The following is a 25370-nucleotide window of genomic DNA, read 5'->3' as shown; positions in this document are numbered from 1 at the left end:
AGTTGCTTCATTGCTGATATCTTAGTCTGACTACAGTCTGACTGGGATTTGTTGTTTTTAAAGCTCAGACTCAAATCACAGATACACCACACGATATGTGAATTTATCCTTATTTTCATTTCACTGACACAAAACCTGCAAGCCAGCTTTTACCTGTACTCATACTAGTTACATGTAAACTCTTGAAATAACAACAACATCAACAATGATGAAAACTTTTATTTTATCACAGATTTTAAAGATTAACCCTTGTGTGGTGTTCGTATTTTTGTTACTCAGCCAGTGTTCATGGGTCTGGTGGACCCGCTAGAGTTTTGGCTTTCCAAATTAACACTATCAAACAATTTTATGTTAAATTACTCAACAGATGTTTACTTCATCCCAATTACAAGACATATGAACAGCAAACATGGTTAATTTTTTCCCTTTACCTTTGTTAGATCACATTTATGAATTAATGTGCTTCTCGTTTTTCTTTTATATAAAATGTTATAAATAAATCAGTTATAATCAAGTGGAGTGAGTGGAAAGACACAACACATTTACACGTGAAAAAATAATTAATTGTTACATTTTTCTTTTGAAAAAAACTGAACACGGGTCTCACAGACCCGAACACCATACAAGGGTTAAAATGAATGGGTCGTTATAACATAACTGATGCACCTCAACACAAATACAGCAAGTAAATGAAGAGGTTTGTTAAAGGTGTCACACTTTGAGCAGGTTGATTGTGTAGGGGGAGGGCAGGAGCCAGGATGTAAAGGGATTACTGATCAATCCACGTAAGGGTCATTTATGTGCCAAACCTAAGTTTAAGACATCGGTGGGTTTGATAACTGATCAGTGAAGTGCATACATGTTTCCTTGTTTGGTCTTAGCAAAAAAGCAGTGGCTAATGTATTTTGTCAGTGTTATCCAGTTCTGTGTGAATAAAAAACAGCGCCTGTTCCTGAAAAATCTTGGACTTTCACTCCCAAATATTAATTGCTTGACTGTTTAGTAAAAAAATTAAAGAGAGCAAAATCCATCAAGCGTTTTGTTTGGCTTGATTGTGTGTGGGTAAGATGTTGAGATTCAGGGTTAGTATTGCACGAAACCTTGTAAAATGTCCTCTAGATATGTTATAAGCAACAACATAAAATCCGACTTACCAAAAAAACATTAATAGTTGCTTTATAACTGCATAACATGCTTATTTATATGTAATTATCAGGTGCGTATGCTGTCAGGGTTAGCTCTCTGTTCCTAGAAATCTAAAAGCGGGAGTACAGGTGATTAGACGGGTAGAAGAGGGTGTTTGCTCACTCGTAGGATTGACTGGACTTATATTTAGTTGCTCACATTGAGGCACAGTGGCTTTGACCTGTTACTCAGTGTGTGGATCAGTCCACTGCAGTGCAGTCAGTCTTGAGCTAAGCTGCGTCACTGCAACACTACGGACATATTGAAGGCTGTGGCTGGTCTAAAATAATTTCTTCACTTGCTCTCATTTCTCTTTCTCTTCTCTCGCACTCTCTCTCCAGGCTGTTGCATCTGCTCTGCTCTTGTGGGTTGGTGGTCTAGTTTGCATAGTTTTGATGACTGTCCCTTGGTGTTGGGGTGACAATGACTCCTGTTCTGTGTATGGCACTGGTAGAATTCACTGTGAGAGCTCACTATCAGTGAATTACCATAGGGCCATAAACAGAGCAGAGAAAGAACCACTTGATGACGATGCCCGTCTATCGCGGCTTACTTTCTGTGGCTCCTCTCTCTTGTGCTTGTGGGTGGGGTGAATGTGATGTAATGACTCTGGTGCGGTTGCATGAGCTGTGCTGCGCTCATCTTGCTTCAGCATCTTTCTGTCCTTAGGTGTCTCTATAACAACAACTGCTTGCATTTGGATGCCCCAGCCACTCCTCTTCTTTGCCCATTTTGGCACTAGCACATTTTTGCTTCTGTATATATACTTTGAGCAATTATGTGTAGTGCCAATATAGGACAAGACAGACTTCCATCGCTTTTGCACAATTGTGGATTGATACATTTGGTATTTATTATTTAAAATGTGCTGATGATTGAACTCTGAATTCTCCTTGCTGTACCTTTGGTTTCATGTATTTTGGCGGATATGGAGCTGACACTTCTGTTCTAGTCTGTCTTAAACCACGACCCCGGAGGATGATATCAGCAGAGCAGGGCTATGAAACAGCCAGCTTATTCTTCACATCGTTTCATTGTTATTTTTGGTTTAAAAATAACACTTCTTTCTATGCTTTTCAGCTTCAGTTAAATGCCATCTCGTCTTAGTGGCTTCAACCATGTTTATGGCTCATTTGTAAGAAGAGGCCCTACAGCTATCAGGTGGTGTTTGGCAATGGTAGAACTCACACTGGTGAGGTAGATGGATCCGGTGGTTCTAGACTTGCCAACTACTGCCTGAGAGCATCCACCAGCTGAGAACAATACGGAGACAAAAAATAGCCCCAAGCAGAGAAGCATCTGAAGCTCATTTAAGTCAATGAGTGAGTGGCTGACGGTGGTGAAGGGTGGGGTGAGACTCTGTTCCTCCCCTGCACACCCTGGCCTCAAAGCTCCAGTGACTTGGTATAAACTTTTTTACGAGCAATTTTAAAGAACAATCAGGATCTAGATAAAACTCCCGAAGTGTTTGGCTTCTTTAATTCAGAAAAGATGACGTGCAGGAGGCAGGACAAGTAGAAATCAATTTTTAGCTTTGGGAGACGGTTTCACCTCTAAAAACAAGAAGGAAAAAAATCAATGTAAGTGTTTTCTTGAAACAAGATATTTGAATGCAATCAATGAAAAAGTCTAGCACTGCATCCTAAAGTATTACCTTGTTCTCCACTTTGCAAGATCGGGCTGACAGTTTTACCGCATAATTGTTCAAACATGTAGTGGCGGATTGAGTACTTGGACAACAAAACATATATTCAGCTTACTATTTCATTTGGACAAGTTTAGATCAGAGGAAAAAGAAGAAGCAGAGATTTTCAGAATCAATTTTTTTTTCTGATGTAGGCTAAACTAACTAATTTGGGGCGTGGGGACAGGAGAATAAACAATAATGATGACAAACATGATTTTTAATGGAGAAACTGATACTTCGCAGTTTGTTCCATGAAGATAATGTAATTAAAATAATGGTTCATCAGTCAGTCTTTGACAAGTGGACAAATGAGTGCAGCTCTGCAGTGCTCCACTTTATGTCTACAGGTTCAGCTCCTCCGCCTTCAGCCAGCCATCAGGGGGTTCCTCTCTTAGCTCCATGGCATAATTGGCAAACCGTGTGGTGTCATCTTACCCTTCTCTTTTCAGTGCAGCCTTTTCCCCTCCTCCCTCCCTTCCCCAAATGGAAAGGGTGGAGAGTAAGGCAGTCTTTCAAATGTTAGTTTGGTTTGCTGTAACAGCCCATTGACAGTTTGGCGCAAAAAACAAGCTCCATACTGAGCTTCATATATCTGGGTCAGGGTCTGCTAATGTAGGTGACAGGGGGATCTGGGGATTAAAACCTCTTTATCTGCCTTTGCTTAAATCCTGCTTTATAGCCTACACTTCAGCTTTAGCTAATATGATTTGTATTGTTTGCCTGCAGGCTAGCTATATTTGATCTACGTGGATGTCATCAGTGGACCTTTGCAGAGGCTCTTTTGCTTTTTGTGCTGATTGGCCATTAAAACAGAGAATGGGTAAGTGCTTAGATTGTGGCGATACACATATTACTTGACATAAAGGATCTCAGCTCTGGCTGATATTTTCTGGGCAACTGATTCAGGTTAACTGCACTTTTTGTCTCGTGTTACAGATATATCACACACGTATAACGCCTAACCGTCTGGGCATGAATCTAAGGATTTGACATGTTCTTAATTGTGTGTGCACACCTGCTGACTCATCACTGAAATGCGTCGTTGTTTATCTAGCATTCATATTTGCTTGTGTGTAATGCAAATAAATACTTTTAAAAGACCGATCCATTGTGTCAGACTCCGTCTAACGATCTTCTTTGCAGCAAAGTGCATTGAGGGATAACCCTTGTCAATTCAAGGCCTTCTCCAGATGGACCGAGCAGCTCAGGTTACACCGCATTTTTCAGTGCCCCCTCTATCCCACAGCCCCCCTGGCCCCTTTCTCTATTTCTCTCTCTCTTTTTCTGTTACACACACACACACACACACACACACACACACACACACACACACACACACACACACACAGTTTCCTGGGTGGGTAGAGTTGAGCTGAGACAGTGCTTCGCCTGTGTTCTAATGCAGGCTACTGAGCATTAGTGAAATGAGATTATCATCGTTCTTACGCAGTGTCTGGGTTGAAGGTGGACAGAGGTGTGAGCCGGGAAGGTGAGGAGGCCATTATTAGACTACATTATGGGGGAAGACGCTTCATCAGCAACATGTCGGCAAGACGCCTAGATCTAAATTGAAATTGATTTAGAGTGAATTGATTACATTTCCACAGATTAGAAAAGTTTCCATTTTACACTAGAGGGGCATGCATAGCTCAAAAGCAGGGTTCCCTGCCCTAAGGAGCACCTCAAAGGCAGGTTACTGAGTTCATCGACTTGATGAGAGATGCATTCTCAAGTTGTGGTCCAGCCCTATGGGCGAGCGGTAAGAGATTATGTCTTGTTAGAGCAAGCGGGGGCTTGGACTGCAAGTAGTTTGCCCATATGTGTGTGTGCATGCATACACGGGCATAGGGCCTGGGATGCACGTATTAAGAAACGATTAGTAGAGATTAAAGCTCTGCCCCAGAGTCTGCTTGCACGACTCCAGGCAACAAGAATGACCAACCCCTCCCTTCACACCCTGCAGTGCCCCCTGTGGAGCTGGGCCACTGAAGCTCGTGCTGCAGCCTAGTCTGCCGGCGGGGGAGAATCAATATCGCTGCCTCTTCTCTTTTGAGAGCTTTTCCACCACTAAACATATCATATCAGCTATATAAATCCAATCCATTATTATTATTATCACCTCCAGGATGGAGCGCAGGCACTCACACTGAAACCTAGTTGCCTAGATTTTGGTTTGATTTTATGTCAGATGATCTATCTGAAGTTTGAAAGTGTGCACTGCAGTGTGGTGCACCATGATGTCTGCAGTACCTCCGTGCAGCAGTCGAACTTCTCATATGAAGCAATTGGTACAAATGCAGGTGATGTAACCACCTAACAGGTGTTCATTCATCCAGAAGAATGAGGTCTACAGTTATTTAGGTTATTTAGGATGTTTATTCTCATGGCACAGTCATGTACAAACCTTCATCAGGGAGTTAAACACATTTCACATAGGAAGGATAGGAGCCTTCAAAAAAAGGACCAGATGACACAAAGCCACCAACTTTTACTACATTTAAATCAGAATTACCAAAACATAAAACCAGGTTTACAAAAACAAGTCAAATCAAAGTGGTAATTTAAGTCAAACTACTTAGTAATTTATGAATCTGAAAAGCTTGTTTTTGAATAAGATACCTATGTTACCTCTTCATGTGGAAAAAGGGATTCAGTTATTTAACAGGCATGTAATGTAAATGGGTTAATGTTATGGAAATGTAGTGTCTAACTAATATTGCCTGTATATGGCATATTTGAGTTCTGCTAAACTATTCTGCAAGCGTCTTTTTCTTCTACTAATGTAAGAGACTTTACAGCCGAGGCATTCTAGCCAACAAAATGAGGTTTTACAGTATTTAAAATTATTCATAGTAAACTCCTTTTGAGAGGAGAGGTCAAATAAATAAAGCAACATTTTGCTGGAAGTTAAAAACATATATTATTATCAGATATTTGAGCTCTTATTTTGAAATGAAACTCTCAAAAACTCCATTATCAACTTTAAATAGAATAAAGAATACATTTTTAGGTGAAGCGCCAGCATTATATGATGCAGTGGGTAAAATTGGTGACAGCTATCCCGAGGCTTTTATCTTGTGCTATTTTGTTACTACTTTGATCACAAATTTAAAAAGATGAAACGCACTTTATGGATGGATACTGCAGAGTGATCAAGAAATAAAGAAGGGAGAGACTTAGCGAGAAAGAAAGCGTGCTAATAAAACCTCTAATCTGCAGTGACAGTTTGCATACATGTCACGCAGTGTATGACTGCACCATTATATAGAGACTTACATGGAAAATTACCATTTCTCTTGCCCACACAGATGCACACAATACACTTGACCTTATTAAGGGGTCCAATCGAAAAATCCCAGAAGGGAGTATATAGTTTAAAAAAAAAAGAAGAAAAATAAGGTCTTTTTCATCTGTGAATGCAACCTGGTTCGGCTTTAATCTGGAGGAAGAGCGGGATATACACTGACGCCTGATAGATTAAGGCCCGAACGCTTCTCTCTCTGTTCTGCTCTGCAACAGAAGGGCCCTGCTCACAAATCCCAGGCTTTAAAGCAGAGGTTTCGGGCAGCTTATGATGTAATCAAGGCCCATGTCTGTCACGGGAAAGGTGGGGGGTGCTATAGAGGAGTGTGGAGGTTATTGGGCTTTCTGGCAAGTGCACCATTACGGGTAAAAGGTGGAGAAATGTGGTATTTCTCAGATAAAGGTAGAAGGAATGAGGCTGTAAGGTCATCGTAAATCTTTAAAAGTCTGCCCTAAACAAATTATATGCTGAATATGATCATTTTCAAATCCATGTTTTTTTTCCCGTGTGATTCACAGAAATATTTTGGTGTTTTAGTGTCTCTATTTTAAGGCCACCTTCCCTTTAAGCCAACTCTTTTCTGATTCTGTCTCTGGCATACAGATAACTTGGAAAGCAAGTGGGTGGAGCTATGTCTGAGATTGCCATATTAGGGATATGATCTCTCACTGATATACAAAGACAAAAGTGAGCATCGTAACACTGAAAAGCACATTTAACTTTGGCTTTACATGTATTATTAGTCATTTTTTATGGCTATCTTCAGAATTTGAAGTATAAACTATACTGAATCAAATGAATGACTTGTTATCAGACCTTTACCAAAGTTTGATGGCATGCTGAAGAGGCGATACAATCATTTGATTCAGCTGTGTTGGAGCAAGGATGCATCTAAAAGCTGCAGGACAGCAGCTGTCGAGGACTGGAGTTGGACACTCCTGCTGTAGGATATCACAAAACCAACCTGCAGATGCCAAAAAGGTTTTATAGAGCTGACTTTTCACATGTATGTTTGATGTTAATATGACAAAATCCACTAATTGTTAGGCTTTTGGATCAAGAGTATAATAATACCCGAGAAACTGGATGAATGGTGAACAGCAGCCATTTTATTGGACTTCATTTTTTCCCAAATACACAATTTTGGTGAAAGTCACACCAACTGTTACACCTTCATCAAACAGAGTTGATTCTCAGCAAGCATGGTTTTTTCGTGTGGCAAATCCTTTCGTGGATCACAAATAGTGCAGCTTCTGTCCAAGTATGACCAGCTTCCTGTGGCATACAAAGTGATGGAGACCACCGAGTCCTGCGTGACATACAAAGGAGTTCATGTTGCAAATAACACGGTTGCCTCCTCGAATCCATGCACTAGGAAAAAAAAGAAAAAAAAATTTGGTGGACAAAAAGACTGCGTCAGTAAGTCCTCTCCGCCATCCAACAGTTAAAAAAAAGAAAGTTATCCTGAGTCTTTGCAAAATTTTGGCATGTACTTGGATTACAGTAGAACAAAAAAAGGGGAAAAAAACCCAACAGGGCAAGATTTTCTGGGAGTGTCTGCATCTCAGATGCTGTGTTGTACAGTGAGAGAATTAGTGAGTTGAGGTGGGAACAGCAATTGTGAATATGGCGAAACACAGGAGTGACTTTCCGACTATGGCACTGAATTCGTCATCCTAATAACAGAAACAGTTGAGCATGGACAATATAGTGAAAAATCCCAAACAAAGACAAGAGACACACTCAGTGAAACAGGGGTGGCTTTCCTCCCGAGCTTTTTGGTTCATCTTTGTTTTAAGCAAAGGTTAATTGTAAAGAAATAAATACTAAATACTCAACTTCACAGAGCTAAAAAAACCCCCCAAAAAACAACCAAAAAAAACAACGCTAAATGGGAAAAATACACCAACAAACGCAATCTCTTTACATAGTAAACACAATGCATTGATAACACACTTCCCCTGTAGATGCACATTTAAAAATATATTTGACATTGTACACAGCATGATGTCTCGGAAAACAGAACAGATAAACAAATCTCCTAGGTGGCCAATCAGTGCTTTCTGCTCCTTCCAAGGTCACTGCTCCAGGGTTACGACCTCCACTGCCTGGCCGTCCAGTGTGACAGTGTTATCTATGCGTGTGGCGACAGGCGCCATTGCAACCTGGACGGGCCGGTTACCCTGGGCAAGGCTGGTGACTACCGTCTGGTACATGCTGACTGGAATCTGGACCAAACCTAAAGGAAAGAAGAGGACAAGTTGGACTTAAACATGCAGCACCAGCATCACTAATACATTTTTTATTAGTTTAAACTGCGTACTTAGGTCACAGGTATGTTAATATTACAGGGAAATCATTCACAGGTGGACACAGGTACCTTTTTTAAATAAACCTATTAGACATTTGAAGATCTTATACTCCTCACTGGTTACCCAATTCTATTCTACTGTCCTCAGAAATCTTGTTTTTGTTTATGGTGGCTCATTTAGATGCTGGCTAATTTAGAGCGGGTTGTCTAGTATTCATTAGGTTGGTGACTCAATACCCAGCTCCTGCACCTGTATGCAGAAGTATCCATGGGCAAGATGTTGAACCCAAAGTACCCTCCATGCATTTCCATCTAGGTTTGCAGACATGAATTAGTGTTAAAAATGTGTTTGTGAATGCAGATTGCATTGTTAGATTGCTGTGAAGTTGGGGATTTTCACATGGGAGTCTCTAAGGGACTGACTCCGTTTTTGAGATGGCCCAAAGTGGTCCTTTTTCTGGATCCACAGTTTATTTGGTTTTGTTTTTCAACCCCACAGGTTGTCAGCTCTTCTGCTAAGAAATTCTGCTTTTACATTCTCTTGCTAGAGGAAATCCTGTTGACGGATTTTATGTTTTACACGGGCCTTTGGGAACCCATCAACTCCAGGTAGTTGTTGGTGACAGGAGGCAGACATGTTACAGAGAAGGCATTTCTGAACAATGACCCAATTGAACGTCCTCGGCTTACTTCCCCCATTCCCAGCTCCGTTTGTGCGTCTCTGCCTGCAGGGATTACTGCTGCAGTCACGTGGTGCTCTGCCCCACCCTGCAAGCTGTCACAGTGTCACAGGCAGGCAAGAAGGTCAGCATAGGGGATGGCAGTGGCTCATACCCACTCCCATTACTGCAAGCTTAGATGCTGGATGTTACAGGCAACCAGTCCACATTACAAATGAATCACTTAAAACACATAACCCAGATGAAACAAGGGTGGATATAATTGTAACTGAGAATAAATAACATTTTGAACAAAATAAGAAAACAATTCATTCAATAATAAAAATGGAACTCTGCTGCCAGGTAAGGTCGTAATTGTTGGTCCTCTTTGTGGCCTCTTGCTCACCCCTCTTGACACTTATTTGTGACAGTGTTAAGCTGTTCTAACAGTTATTATGAAGGAAACCTTATAGGGAGCGTGGCTTTGGTCTGGCACAGCAACATAGACCTGGGATGAAGTGCAATCTGTAATTGAAGTGCCACTCGAACATTGTTACTTAGAGATGAAGGGTCATGCCTTGTATAGCCGTGTTTATATATGTGTCTTTGTCAGTGTAAGGCAGGGGTCAGCAACCTTTAACACCCAAAGAGCCATTTGGACCCAGTTTCCACGCAGAAGAAAACACTGGAGCCACAAATACTTTTTGACATCTAAAATGAAGATAACACTGTGTATATTGTTTTTTACCTTTATGCTTTGTGTAAACAACTAAGGTGTGTTGCTTATGAAATCCATGAAGTGCTACAGAGAAAATTACATTTTATTTATGTAATTAACACATTTTGAACACTTAAAGAAATATAACAAAAGGAAAGACACCCAGCTGAACTAAAATGATCCAAGTAGCAAACAAAAACTGTTGTGAGCCGCCACCCTCATATCGCCTTTGGGCTTTTGGAGCCTTGACCTGACTTTTAAAAAAAATAATTGGAAAAAAGCACTATGCTGCTAAAAGATGAAAAATTCTGCCTAAATATGTATTTTACCAGGTTAATGTGTGTGGCGGGGCGTGGTCTGCAGCGCCGCTGCAGGGGAGGCGGATGCACGTGAGCGGCACCCACAATCACGTCTCGCCGCCTTAATGTCTGCGCTATCTATGCTGTTGTTGGTATATGTCGGGCTGTGAGCTGAAAAGCTACAGCCGGCTGTATGCGTACAGCAACCGTGTGTGAAAAGTGGTCAATAAAGAGATGCTGAAAAGCATGTTCATGGAAACATCGTCGGGTCTGCCTTGATATGTTTACAATGGGATTTATGCTCCTGAACCTCTGCGCACAGCGTCTGCAAATCGGGGCTGTACTTTCATCTTTACGCAGGACTGTAAGCTGCCATCTGTGAGGCGTGAGCGGTGTTTGTTTATAACATAGTTCATGGTGGAGAACAGCTGCTGACAATGTGGATCCGAAGATCCATAACTAGCCTACCTTGGGTTGAAAGTCTCGATATATGCACGGCGTTTCGGCGAGTACACCGGCTTCCGCTATTGCCACACTTATTTTGAGCGATGAACAAAATAATAAAATATAATTTTATTTTTATATTTCAATATCACAATAATCTTCCAATTTGGAACTACAAGTTAAAAAAAATAACTAACATAAATAAAATACACTTCAGCTAAATACTTCTAATTTATTTCCCCAAACCACGTGGAGCCGCACTATAAGGACTAAAGAGCCGCAGGTTGCCGACCCCTGGTGTAGGGTTACTACACAAGTCAATCAGCAGTGTAACCTGGCTAGTGCACTTCAAACACCAGTCTTCTCTGCTGTGTAGCACTACAGTGATTAGCGAAGGTCAATAGTTGCGAGAAGGGCTGGATTTGGCAGCTCCGTTAGATGTTTGAGTGAGCTATTACAGCCAAATGGCTCTTCGTGGTTTAGGAAGCAACATGCCAAATAAATAAATAAACAAAGCCTGCAGATGTTAGATTTGAATAAGGTGAATCCCCATTATAGGATATGAATGCAGACGTAGCACCTATTTTTGCATTTGCTCAATGTTTTAACAGGAAACTTTCATGATGATGTTATTTGGTTTTCTAAAATAGTTTGGCAACATGAGGTAATGGATACAATTGTTTTGTAGTCAACAGCCTGGCAATTGTTATAGCCTTTTAACCATTAAACACACCATGTCTCCCAGCTTTGCCTGCTACAGAACCAAACTGATTCCATTGGTTTCTAAAACTCCCACTAACATAAGTCTGATTCGTACTGTGATTTAAACAGAAATTCCATGGGCACACACACACATATATGTATATATATCTATATCTATATAAATATAGCAACAGAGCTTGGGGGTGTCTGCTGACAGCTGGTCAAGTGATTAGACTATGGACTGATAATGGAGTGGATCAAAGCTCTTAAGGAGGGCACAAGAGGGACCTCTTCATGCCCCTGGACTAGTGTACATTGTGTGTTGGTGCATGTTTGTGTGTGTGTAATATGTGTATTGTACTGATCAGATGACATAATAAGTAAAAGATTGACAGCTTGCAGGCTACAAAAGGTTTCCCAATTCAATATCCCGATTCGTTTAAATTAACCAGTGAATCAAATTGTTCAACAATAATAAATACTCAGGATGCAGCTTTGGCAAAATGTTATTGCTTATGAAACATTAGCCCCATGTTTAGCCTTGAGGCTACTGACGGAACATATCCACGAAATTGTTGTCAGTGCTATTGAGCAAAGAGGGAAGGCTGTCACTGCAAACTAGCCTAGTCCCAGCAGACACACGGCAATAGCAGCGTTTGCACTATGCATTTACGGAGGGTGAACCTCTAATAACGTGTCATTAAAAGAAGGGACAAGATGCACACATAAATACACACCATCTGTCACATCAGCACAGAGCAGATTACAATGTGGGGGCTCAGAGGCCTCGCAGTTGTTCTACGGGTGGGAAGCTTACACTTAGTGAGGCTAATTAGAAAGGCCATTGGCTGGGGAGCGCACACAAACACCAATGGGTAAAATGTAATTGCACACATTTACTGATTAATTTTTTTTATTCTATTGTAAAGTACACATAGAAAACACATTTTAGAAAAATATTCCTCATTCCTTACCGTTTGTCCATGAAAGTCTACCAAGAGAATTTTTTTAACGTCAAAACTTGCCATTTCATTAGGCACACCTGTTCCAATTCAATTTAGATTCGATTCAATTTTATCTTATTAATTTTAATATAGTGCCAAATCACAACAACGGTCACCTCAAGGTGCTGTTCCACTGGTCAAAAATACTAATATCTAATCAGCCAATTATATGGTAAATGGACTGATTCTTATATAGCGCTTTTCTACTCTCCCAGAGTACTTAAAGCGCTGTATACAACATGCCTCATTCACCCATTCACACCCACTCATACAAGCACTTCTAAACTAAAGTGCAAATTAATCAACATTCACACTCATTCACACTCCGATGAACGCATCAGAGGGCAGCTTGGGGTTAGTATCTTGCCCAAGGATATTTGGCATGCAGACTGGGGAAGCCAAGGATCGAACCTTCCGATCAGTACCTGATCCGCTCTACCACCTGAGCCACAGCCACCCGTGGCAAGCAACTCAATGTAATCAGGCATGTAAACATGGTCAAGATTACTTGCTAAAGTTGAAATTTAGCATAAGAATGAAAAAGAAAGTGACTTTGAGTGTCGTAAGGCTGTGGGTGTCATATATGCTGCTGATCTACTGGGATTTTCCCACACAACCATCTCTATAACGAGCAAGCAGCAGTTCTGAGTTAAATACTTTTTTGATGCCAGAGGTCAGAAGAGAAAGCCAGATTACTTCAAGGTGACAGGAAAGCAGCAGTAAGTCAAATAACCACTCGCTGCAACCAAGGTATGCAGAAGAGCATCTTTGATTGCACAACATGTGGGCTACAGCAGCAGACGATCACATTGGGTGCCACTTATGCCGGCTAACAACAGAATATCAGACTATCTTCTGATAAATGAAAGAATCTCTGTATGTGTGCGTCTGTTTTGCACTTTTCGTGACAACCATTAATCAGACCTACTTTAAACTTGATGGTTGGACTGCAGGGCACCTGAGGAAATATATTGGCAAGGCTGGAGTCATTCCAGAGAGCGGTAATCTAATCTTTGGGGTCCTCGTAAATAATATAGATAAATTGATTTATGTGGTCGCCAATATAGATAACATAGTTTATATATAAACTACCACTGTTTGATTGTTTGATAATGTTACTAATGTACCTGTGATTGCAGGCAATGCAGTAGTGAGGTAATAACTATGACTTTTCAGACCTTCATTGTCTGTACAGTTTAATGCTGCATACCAAAAAAACACTTGACTTTTTTTATAATTATGTAATTGCTGTAATTTGAGGTGTATTTTATTTTATGTTGCTTCAGTGTTTGCTGTATTTCTGATAATTGGGTACCTGTGGCATCTTGAACCCCTGCCAGCGCCCCAACAGCAGCTGCCGTCTCTGCCAGGACAATTTGACCTCCGCCTTGTAGTGTGGCTTCTGCCAGCGTCGCTACAGCGTGAGCTGCTGCCTCACTGTAACACACAAATCACAAGTGCACTATATGTAAAAAAAAAACCCATATTTCTGTACATGCAATTTCAAATTAAAACACACACAAACAAGAAATTAGGCTTGAAGATGCAATCTCCTGGTACAAAGCCCAAAAGCTCTCTCACGCAGAGTCTGCTCAGAGAGCCAAGGGTTATTAGAGAGATGTGGGGTGAAGACGCAGGAATACATGAGCTATAAGAGGCTTTTCTAGTCTGGACTTACAGAGAATCGGTCACATCACTCCAAAGGACAGGTGCTATGGGTCTAATAAAGCAATTTTATATACTGGATCTATGCAGCAGAATTACTACTAGCTTATTAGCACACCAGTTTCGCAGCTTTATGATAATCAGGCTTGAGGCAGAAATGTAGAGAGACAGAAAGAAAGGAAGAGGAAATGCGAGAGCTGAGACAACAGATTCTTGATGATGCAATCAAGTGTACCAGAAACGACACCGTTTTTTTGTGCGTTGTTTCATTGTTTAATATGTGAATTTAGATTGGATGTTTAAGCTTGCTGGGGTTTTTGACTATGGCTAATAAATCTTGCATCTCAGGTAATATTTAATTGCACAGAAGGAAAACAGTGAGGATAAGAGGCTCTGCACCTCATCTGTAGCTGGAAAACAGACACAAAATGTTCCAGAGACGGCAGAGTGGAGAGCCCAGAGTAGCTCAGCTCAGGTAAACAGCAGGAAGGGAGGGGAAATGAGAAGGAGGGGGTCTCAGGTGGGTGCAGGTAACAAGCCCCAGTGGGACATACCCATACACATCTGAAATGATTGCCAGGACAGGACTGCAGTGAAAAAAAATTCTAACATGGCAGTATCTAGGTGACTGACTTCAGAAACAAACTGCTGAAAAAAATGTTATTCAGGAAGTGGGTAGCCAAGGGTTAGCTTCTTTTAACTGCGACCGAAGCCTACAACAAACTATTAACCTGCTTCTGTTGTTATCCTACAGGAACTTTAATTTGTGACTATAATAGGACTGAAAACATTTTTTTCTTTTTCTAACACAGCAGCCTAAATGAAGTAGAGATGTAATGCTGTGTATTTATACTCACAACATCTCAAATGCAGCTATTTTAATCTGCTCTTACCTGCATATCAGCAGGTAAGAGCTGTTAGAACGTGAAATATGTGCCTAACAACTGGTTTAATGGTTCTACACCGTGCATGCTGCTGGTATAAAAGGGTACAAGCTAATTATTTAGATGCTGAAACAGGACAAAAAGTATCTCCAGGGAATCCAGTAACCTGCTCTGACACATTTGTCCCATTTTCATCCAGCTGCTTATAGCTGCCTGTGCATTTATGACATTTTTTATACTTGTTAGTGTTTTTTTTCTCTCAGTGAAATTAAAACTTGACATGATAATAACATTTTTTTTGTTTAAAAGGTTCTGGTATTTTCTGGTGACAGCACCAAAACTTTCTTCTCTGTTAACACATTTGTAGGCTTAGGCTTAACAACATAGGGATGTTAGCTACTATTACAACAGACTATTTTGTAATTTTTTTTTTAACCTTTTTAAAAGTTGTCTTGAGCAAAGTTTCTCCAGATCTAAGTTTGCATTTTTTAGTCCTGTCCTTGTACCTGGACCGTTTACACTGCGTGCACCCCTTTATAATAGGTTAGAGACCTATTATAATATCTCAGGAAATCACATAACATAATATTCAGCTCTGTCAGAATCACCTGTTCAGTGCCATTGTAACAGTGGCTCCGGGCTGAATCTCTTGGCTAGCAGCGACAGCAGCTTCAGCTAGGGATGCCACTGCCTGCGTGGCCTCTGAAGCTTGAGTCGTTTGGATTGTCATCTCCCCGCCCTGCAGGGTGGCCCAGCTTGGTTCCACCTGGAGGAAAAACAAAGTATATACTTAAGTTTACATACACTTATCAGAAGCATGAATGTCATGGTAATTTTAGGCTTCTTCTTCGAGCTGTTCTTTTACTAGGATTAAACGATTATATAGCAAACATAATTTACATTTTCTCTGTTCCACACAGGGTCAAAATTATACACACAGGCCAAAATATGAACATACGCTCACAACACACTAACAGGATTTGTTGAAGGTTCAACAATGTGTTTTAACTTGACGAGGCCAATTAATTCTTGCTAGTGTTCATTATTTAACTACAGCTGGTAGAAATGACCAATACTCCAAGTAACTCAGTGAAAATCTTAAAAAGGAAAATTGTAGATTTCCACAAATTGGGAAGATCTCTTGGAGCCATTTCTAAATAACTAAAGATTTCATCAGTTCAAATAGTTTTATGCGAGAACAAGTTTTTCCGATTTTCACCCCTTTGCCAACTTGGAAGAACACCCAAACTGTCCCCCCTGATGAGAGGCAATTGTTTGGGATATTCAGAAAGAACCCAGGAACCACCAACGCTCAAGCCTGCCATGAGCTGGAAACTGCTGGAACACCAGCGTCACTGTCAAGCATGATGGTGGTAGCATCATGCGCTAGTGCTATTTGGTAATCAGTGGTACTTGTACATTACACAATGTGGATCGAATAAATAAGACTACCTCCAAGTTCTTTAAATCAGAACAGTTCAAACTTCGACACAGGTTTTCTAACAGGGAAATGATATATCAAAACTAATTTTAGAGTGCAGAAAACAGGCTGACGACATAAAGCTTTTGTAATGGCCCAACCTCAACCCTACTGAAAGCTTTTGGACCACTAACCAATTTAAATGAACAAGAAGAGTGTTAAATATCCAGCCACGTCTAATGCCAGAAGCTTGCAATGGTAAGCAAAATGGTCTGGTCAAGGTGCAATATGCTAAGCTACCAAATATTAGTTGGATATATGTAATATATATGAGCCTGCATGTATACATTTGGCCCTGTGTGGATTTACACTTCTGACCATAAGTGTAGATGAACATTAGCAACGAGGTAATGAGACTGAGCAAATATTGCCGGTATTAGATTGATGGACTTGTGGCTTTAGTTTTGATTTTGTGGTATTAAATAGAGTGCATTTTTAAGAGGCTATGTGTGCAGTAAATAACTTAATGTGTTTCAGTATGGTTTTTGATAAAAGAACGATTTCTAGGCACGTTTGAACGCATGTGGGTGTTACCTCTCCCTCAGTTACCGTTGAGTAGTTAACTTGTGCAACTGTCACACCAGGCAGCTCCGACGCATCCGCAAGAGTGGCAACTGTGTGTCCTGTACCGACCTGAAAACAATACATTTCCACCAAGTGCATTAGGCTCTGTAAAAAACAACAAGAAGGGCAAAAACTCCCACTCAGGAGTATAAAAGCCATGCAGTGAATAAAACGCACCTGGATAAGCGAGACTGTTCCATCTGGATTGTTGATGGTCTGTACCACGGTTTGTGAGGGCACAAGGTGAGCGATACTTTGTGCAGTGGTCAGGTGGTGCTGGGTGGTGGTTGCCGTGGTTACCTGCTGGTCTTCAAAAGCATATAATAGATCCTCACGGCCATGCTGCTTATAGCAGTTCTTCACTATGGTTCGCAACGCCTGCGTCCAAGAGACCTGAGGAAGTACAGACACAATTTAATGTCAGCAAAAATTCTTAAGACTGATGACTCTAAGGCATGGTACATCTCTTAATATAATCAGATGATAAATATGAATTATGTACAATGGGATTAAATTAAACCGTAATAATGAATAGACATGCGCCTGTTTCCTTTGCTCTAAAGCTATCTCAGAAGATACACAGAAAACACAAAATAAATGACAGAAAAGGTGTTAACAGCTGTGCTGGTTCTACTAAAAGTGCATAGACTTGGCTTACCAGCACCTCTAAAGCCTGTTCTTCTCATGCTATATTAAGAGGAAAAAATAATGAGCTTCAAAGGTGTGCATTAGCTGTAGCTTCATATTTAAAGTGTTGATTCATGAGTTGTAGCAATTTTCCTTGAGGTCTGCAAAACAATTTACTACTATATTCTGCTGTATGTATGCTAATAAAACAAGCTTACTGTATCTTTTACTCCTTCATATGGTATCTTTGCGTCTTTCTCTGGTATGTTACATCATATGACACCAATCTATCTTAAAGCGACTTGTGTCACTAAGGAAGCAATGATCCAAATCCTAAAGTTGTCTAGGATGGCTTAGTAGTTAGAACTACTGTTCTAAGTTAACCAAATATGGGCATTTCCCAAAATGCCATCAACTATGTCTTTAAGGACTGTTATCACTGTCACTGAATTACACGTGGCAGGTGACTCTTGCAAAGGCAAGAGCTCTGGATCTTTAGACACCACCAAACAGAACTAGCTAATGTAACAGAACAGGATTAAAACACTGTGTAAAAAGAATCTTTCTCATGGGTGGACAATACAACATCTGTTTAGTTTGTTGTCACTTTCGGATCTATAAAAATCTTTTGTTGTTGAGTGATCTGTACTCACAAGCTACATTCATTTTGTGCACTTACAACCTTGTACTCTTTCCCAGCAAAATATCACGTTATACTAGTGTTTGTCTTACTCTCTGTTTCTGCTCCTCTGTGCGCACATCACTGCGAACGTTGGCCCAGGGGATGTCGTCGGGCCACCACACTGGCTTGCAGCTCTCTTTACCCCAGCCAGGCTTCCCTCTGCCTGTTGAGTACTTCAACATCTCTGGGATAAATGCTCGCAGCTGTGCCTAAAGGAAAATAAAAGAGGAAAAAAAATGCATGGAAAAAACAGATTATATAGACAGAAATATAATGTGCAAAGCTGCAGGGCATACACGCCCTTGAGCAGGCTGCGAGAGGCGTGCATTAGGTACCTGCAGCATGTGCTGAGGCGGTCAAGGCCTGAAAATAGAAACAGACCTTCTAAAAGGAGAACAATGGGGTCAGGTTTACTAACAGACCAATCTATGGCTATGGCTCCAGCCTGACGTATCAGACAGACACTGCGAGCACATCAGAGGTGATCCAACAGACAGCCTGTTCCAACAAAGGCTCCAGGACACTGAGCAGAGGTATTAACAAGGACGAGACAGTCAGTATTGTTAAAAATTAAAATTGACTGTCAAACAAGGGCACTGCATTAACTCTGTGCTAATAGGTGCACTGTACAGACTTATTTCTTTATTGTCAACAGACTCTATCAAGACGGTATCAAGATGGGGTGGCTGTAGCTCAGGAGGTAGAGCAGGTCACCTACTGATCGGAAGGTTAGTGGTTCAATCCCTGGCTCCTCCAGTTTGTATGCCAAGGATCCTTGGGCAAGATACTAACCCCAAGTTGCTCTCCGATGCATCCATCAGAGTGTGAATGTTTGTTAGGAAGCACTAAAAGCTTAGAAGAAACGTGAATGTGGCATGTTGTATAGATGTAAGAATCAGTCCATTTATCAAGTGCTTGTCCACCGTTTTGGAATATCTTACAATGAAGTAAAAAGTGCTGATTTTGCAGGTGACCAGCTGGTGAAAATGTTGTTGCGCTAAAAGCTAAAAATCCGAGCTTTATGGTGCATCTAGTTTCTAAACTTGAATAACAGCTGCCTGACAAGGTGAAAAAGCGAGCGGATGACGTTCTTAATCTCATCTGATTTGCTTGTTATCGATCGTCTGTATGCATACTTCATGTGCAGTAGTGAGTGGCACGCATACGCACTGCCCATCATGTCGACAGAGCCCGAGCAGGCGCGCGCTTACACTCACTGACATGCCGAGGTGGGGGTTTAGTGCCAGTGTCCTCGGCGTCCCGGTAATATGCAAGCATCACCGGGGGATTATATTGCACAATGAGGCACTGCAGCGTCCGCCTGCCTTGACATCACAAGCTAAATTTGGTTCCGGGAGAAATAAATCCCTCCCTCCTCCCCGTTAGGCCCCCCTTTTCTAACTCACAGTCACACAGCTCCTCAGTGCATCACGCAAACAGATATGAGAAAATGGATCTTGATAGAAAATGGAGTGTCGGTGCTTCGCGCCAGCTTTCGAACAACAAACCCTCCACGTAATGGAGCTCCACCAGAGCCAACACTAGCTCAGCAACCTGCATTAACCTGCGAAAAAGCCTTGTAGGAAAATTATTCTCCCATTTACACCTGCGATGATGGCGACGTATGTGGATGTATCTGTGCAAGGCCAGATGGCCAAATTACAGTGGCTAGCGAGTTAAGTGGCATGTTGCCCTCGCACCCACCACCCCACCCCAATCCTAATCCTCCAAGCAGTGGTCCAATCAGACTTCAGGAAGGCTGTTATGTTGCTGGGTTCCTGAACCTAACAAGGCAAGGGGGTAATTATGAGCTCAAGCTAGTCGTGGGATCACCTGCTACAGATGCTCCATATATCTGACAGACTAGGGCCTCTGCTTAACCTCATTTGGGATTTCTTCAGCTGTATAAAATTCTACTGCAGATATCCTTTTAGAAGACATGTTTCTGATACGAACTGGGTGTCTCTACTAAATTAGCTTCCTCTCATCTCATTCCTTGGCCAAGGTTTACTAGCTTTTCCCAGAAGGACTAAACAACTTCCTGTTTCCAACGCGCAGCACACACATATCTGTAAAAACACCCACCCCACACCTTTCCACCCGGCTTGTCGAAATTGAGTGAGGCAACAGGTTACTCGCGATAATCTCATCCTACTACTTCCAGAAAAACAAGCTCCAACTAACACCTGGCCTCCAAGGATTCATCCGGCACTGGGATTGGCTAACGCGCGCCGAGGGTTGTGGATCGTCTCTGAGGGCCACTGTCATGCTGCCTACTGTGACGATGATCTAGAGAATGCGTCAGCAGCACTGGGACGGCAGAGTAAACAAGCCATGCTCCCCTGGGCTGAAAAGAAAATTCAGGCCTGCCAGTGGTACTAACGCTACGATGAACGGCCTACAATGGCTGCTCTGCTTATCAAAGAGAAGGATTAGCTTTTTCTCAGATTAGAGTTTATTTTAATGGTGATGCTGCTCTTCAGGATGAGAATAAATGCATGACTGCTGAATAGATTAATCAAAAACATCAAAAATGAGCTAGTGGACAACACACCTACAAATAAGCATTTGACCTTGCTACATGTAGTTAGCTAAGCTCTTCCTCTCACTAGTTAGAAGACATAGTTTAAACTTCCTGGTTTGTTAGCGGCTGGTGCCCTCTGCTGGGAGTAGTGTGTGTGTGTATTAGTGAATTTGTACAAAGGAAAAAGCGAGTAAACTTTAGCACTTCTAGAGAATAGAGAGAAGGCCTTATTTAGATTTCTGCGGGGAAACTTTGTAGAGCCTACAGCATACATGTAAGTGGCTGAGGTTGTTGCTGGCAATTCCTATATTGATTTTATTGTCCTTTAAATTGACATGATGATTGTTATTCTCTCACTGATAAATTCGAGTTTGCAGTTAAGACATAGCTACGGCGTAGATTCCCCACTAAAGAATAAATCCGCAGTAAGCCTTACCTGGGTCATCTTATCCACAGAGACGGGGATGCCATCAATTGTGAGCGGGGGCAGCTCTGAGGCGAGTTCTCCACCTGCAGGGGCATGTTCAGCCAGGGCGTTCTCCAGGTCCTCCAACAACATGCTCTTATACTTTCTTACCTAGTATCCATGAAAGATACATCACAATGTGTCAGCCTGAGCTTTTAAGAGTGATAGCAGGTTTAAATAAATCACTGAAGAAAACATTTGCTAGTAGATACCTGGTCAAAGATAAGTAACTACATGCCTTTTTTTTTGGTTATGTTATTAAGACAAAATCAATATGGCCTTTAATAAATTATTATTAGCTATAAAATTATGAGTATTTTTAATACACAAATAGTTTTTAGGAAGAAAGATGTAAAGCAGATTCAGTTTATCTAACATGCAGTGTATACTTATGACAAGGGAAACACTGCATATGACTGAGAGGGCTTCACTGAAATAAATGAAGGAGAACACTGAGGTTTGGTGTGATGGTAAGTTTCACTGTGTTACAAACTAATGCTTTCTACCTGCTCTATTTATAAGACTTACCACATTCTCCAGAGGAGCAGCACCAAACACCTTGAACACAGGGTTGGGTTTGGAGGGGGAGATGCACAACACTATGGCTTGTTGGCCCACTCTAGTGGTGTACTCATCCAACGTGGCTCGCAGTTTCCTGTTAACAAACACCATCCTTTACTTCTGTGTTCAGATTAAAAGCTACAAAGCACAACAACAATTCTACCCTAGGAGCTGAGCGAGGGATATTTTGGTCACCGTAGCTGCTGTCAGAAAAGCTATTAGATCCACCTGAGCAGACGAGTCTGCTGTCTCTTACGGATGGAAGGGTTGGATTCAAAGATATGAGGCCTTTTTCTTTTCTTCCCAGTTGCTACAGCAGCAGCAGCTGCCATACCCACTGGCCCTGAAAGAAAGAGGAGGAGGAGAGATTTTACCAAAGGTAAAAAGAGACAAAGTATTTTCCTTCTCTGATTTGAGCTTTTAAAGCCCATGTGGTTGTTACTGTTTATTGTTCTCTTTTTTTTAAATATAAAATATGTTTTTAAAAAGACATGAAATAGCATTTCACCGATTTAATTTCAAATCATGTCAACTTTCAGGGATAAAGATGGAAAAAAAAACAAACATGGCAGAGGCTTGACAAAGGCAACGCTGCCTACACAACTAATCCACTGGCGCCACCTGTTGCTCAATTGAAAGCATTTTGCTTAAATTATGGCATTATGGGATTTACCAGGCTTGTATAATTAATCATAGCTGCTAAGAAGAATAAAAAAATAAACAAAAAATGGTCTGTTGTAAGGAGTTGACCGTCTAATTTGCCACAAACTTTGCAACCTTAATAACAATTATCAACATAAGTCTACAGGTCGTGAAGCACTTCTGCTTGTAACTTTGATCAGACCCAACTAACACACTCTGGAAACAGCACAGAGTTTAGACTCACCTGCAGCAGCCAGGTGAGCTGTGACCTCATCAGTGCCAGCCGAGTTGAGGATGTCTGTGTCATCATATGGATCGTCATCTGGCGAGGAGGTCGAGTCTTCCTCAGCGCTCATCATGGATGTGTCAGTCAAGGTGGTCACATGTACCTATACACGAATCAATGAATGAATGAACCTGGGACTTGCACTTTAGTGGGGTGTTGAGATTTCTGATCTGGGTCGGTAATTTAACAAGATGAGTGATTAATATCAGTAAATTTGTTTCTAATTTACACCATTTATTATGTTTGTAAATGCACCTGCTGACTGACAGCGCTAGCCTCAATGGTGGTCATGTGCTCTGTCTGGTGAACGGAGTGCTCATCCATTATCAGCCAGCTGGTCTACACAGCTAGGTCCACAGTACAGTTACTGAGGAAAGAAAGAGGGAAGTGATCAAAGCACATCAAATTTAACGAATACTGATATGTTATCTTAACAAGACAATATGCTGATATTTATTTATACACTTAAATGAATTCATATGCAACAAGAATTTGGAAGTGTTACAAAATTTCAGACAAAACTGTGACCATGCACAGCTGCCACTGTCATTTATTTTTACAGGGAGAGCTGTCTGATGAAGATAGATGCTATGGTGTCTTTGTGTTTGTGCTTAGTGCACCACTGCCGCTCTGCCTCCAGAGGACGTCATACTGCATTAATAGGGAATTTCATTTGGAAGAGTATTGTCTGAAAAGAACGTTTCATTTTTTTTCACTCTTGTCTGACTGTACCACTTTCACTCTGCCCATAGAGGGCACTTATGTTAGGTGTTACAGGTGATGAATTTGGAAGATGTGCATTCCACCCAGTAATAGATAGCTTAGCACAACTTAGATACAAATCACAATTTAATGTCCAACTAAAGGGTCTTTAAAATTGTTTTGACAGTATGGGAAACTCCATATTAATTTGGAAAACTGGATATGTGAATATGTGGAGTTACACTGTAGTGTGGCTGAGGAAAAATAAACATATATTGCACACTAACACACACACAAATGCTTATGTTCACTCCAAATCAATCAACTTACAGGGTTAAAAGGTTTATGAATAAATGAAAGGAGACCGTTTCATGTAGATAACCTGCTTCGTTGATACAGTGCAAAGATGATTTATAGAATAGTTTTATAATCATGTATCTGCACGCAGTTCTAACTTTTACAGTGGCCTACAAGAACGTCAATACTGGCCCCCCACCAAAATAAAAAAATAAATAAATACATAAATAAATGCAACTGAAATTCAGGTCATTCATTTCAGTCTAATATATTTATTGCCAGCTGCAGTACATGAAGTCTAGACACTGAGGAGACCAGTGATGCACGAAACGCACAACTCCACAAGAATGTGTATGTGTAACCAATTTAGTGACCTGCAACCAGCTTAATTTTGCACAGGACCGGATAAAGAATTGATCGTGCCAGACAGTAATGTACAGTTAGCCGGATCTGCCGGTCTACTGTCAACGACTGCTTCACTGAGCTAAGCTAGCAATGCCCTACATTCAGCTAATTAGCTGCCTAGCTAACCATTTGGCGGTATAAAGCCGGTCGTCTAAAATAACACGAATTCTGCCAACAATTTTCCACGTTCAGACACTAAACAGAACGATTACAGGGCGCAATGAAAGCCATCGTAATGTAGCAGCTAGCACGAAACCCGCGCAAAAAAATCACACAAAAACATAACGCCATAACAGGCCCGGGCCTGTGGGCTCATCCTCAGCTATTCTTCTCTCTCCGAGGTTGAAGTCGATACGCGCCTAGATCACGATTCCCCCCAAAAACAGATTTAAAATACAATCCGACTCCAGTCAACATCTAAACAATCTGCATCGTTCACCCCAACGCTGCCGGGTTCGATGATGCGGCTGCGCCGGGGCTGAAATAGATGGAGATTGCGCGGTAGGGCACTAACCTCAGAGCGGCTGCGCTACTTCGGGCCTGCGCCGTACAGCGGGGATGGAGCCGAGCTTTAATGGAGGACAGAGGGGAGCCAGCACCAAACACAACTAACAGACCGCACACAACAGTGAGCTGCACTAGTGATGCTTTCAAGTGCCTGCCGCGCAACCGTAAGAGTAATACACAAGAACTGAAACTACAATAACAAACGTGCACATAAATACTTTGTAGACATTGTTTCATTGTTTTCTTTAAACTGATTCTAGTTAACAACTCATTGACGATGTGTCAACCTGACATAAATATTAAACATACCTTCACTTTTTATTATGTCAGTTTTTAAATTCTCGATTTTTTAAATGAACCCCTACAAAACTGTTGAAAATAAATACGTACTATATTCAGAGCCTTTATTATGTTTTTTGGAGAGGGAAAAGTAATTAAAAATGAATGAGGGTATGGAAATATGAAACATAAAGTTTATCTTAGTAAATAAAAGATCAAACTAAGTAGTTTTTGCTGATTTTCCACGTTTAGAAAACCTGGACGTCACTAAATGTCCAGTTTAATATAACACGGACCTTTTTTCATTGCAATGAAGCCCATAGCTTACGATTCTGCACTGAAAACTAACTTTTCCTGTACTCATTGAACGCCACATAAGACCTGTCGAACCACGCCCCTTTCTATTCAACGGCGGCAGGCGCCAGAAGATGGTCGTTATTCAAAAGTGATCTAATCCGGTTTGGCAACAAACAAACACGAAACCAC

At 41.2% G+C, this 25370-nt stretch overlaps 1 protein-coding gene and 1 long non-coding RNA gene across 4 annotated transcripts; one reads left to right on the top strand and one right to left on the bottom strand.

The window, feature by feature from the left end:
• The first annotated feature begins 2773 nt into the window (after positions 1-2773).
• LOC147310359 (uncharacterized) lies at positions 2774-4378 on the top strand. Its single transcript, XR_015125747.1, has 3 exons — positions 2774-3484; positions 3599-3692; positions 3809-4378. It is a non-coding gene; the product is annotated as an uncharacterized LOC147310359 (long non-coding RNA).
• A 2887-nt stretch (positions 4379-7265) lies between these two features.
• On the bottom strand, positions 7266-24729 carry nrf1 (nuclear respiratory factor 1). Of its 3 annotated transcripts, none has more exons than XM_086269480.1 (12): positions 24613-24729; positions 22950-23061; positions 22653-22797; positions 21995-22109; positions 21734-21860; positions 21176-21316; positions 18266-18424; positions 17084-17299; positions 16877-16975; positions 15471-15628; positions 13629-13750; positions 7266-8415 (listed from the first exon to the last, which is right to left on the bottom strand). In XM_086269480.1, the coding sequence occupies exons 2-12, from the start codon at positions 23016-23018 to the stop codon at positions 8255-8257; spliced, it is 1512 nt and encodes a 503-aa protein (XP_086125606.1). In that variant the 5' UTR covers positions 23019-23061; positions 24613-24729; the 3' UTR covers positions 7266-8254. The 3 variants fall into 3 exon arrangements, with proteins under 3 accessions (XP_086125606.1, XP_086125608.1, XP_086125607.1); XM_086269482.1 differs by having other exon boundaries at positions 16892-16975; XM_086269481.1 differs by lacking the exon at positions 24613-24729 and adding an exon at positions 23727-24572.
• Between the last annotated feature and the right edge of the window lie 641 nt (positions 24730-25370).

The sequence above is a fragment of the Aulonocara sp. 'chitande type north' Nkhata Bay genome, linkage group LG17 (assembly GCF_057382095.1).
Source record: "Aulonocara sp. 'chitande type north' Nkhata Bay isolate Kocher_YH1m ecotype deep benthic linkage group LG17, A_spYH_male_GT1.1, whole genome shotgun sequence".
In the NCBI taxonomy this organism is placed as follows: Eukaryota; Metazoa; Chordata; class Actinopteri; order Cichliformes; family Cichlidae; genus Aulonocara; species Aulonocara sp. 'chitande type north' Nkhata Bay.
The sequence above is the reverse complement of the archived record's forward strand: the minus strand, read 5'-3'. Positions and strand labels throughout refer to the sequence as shown.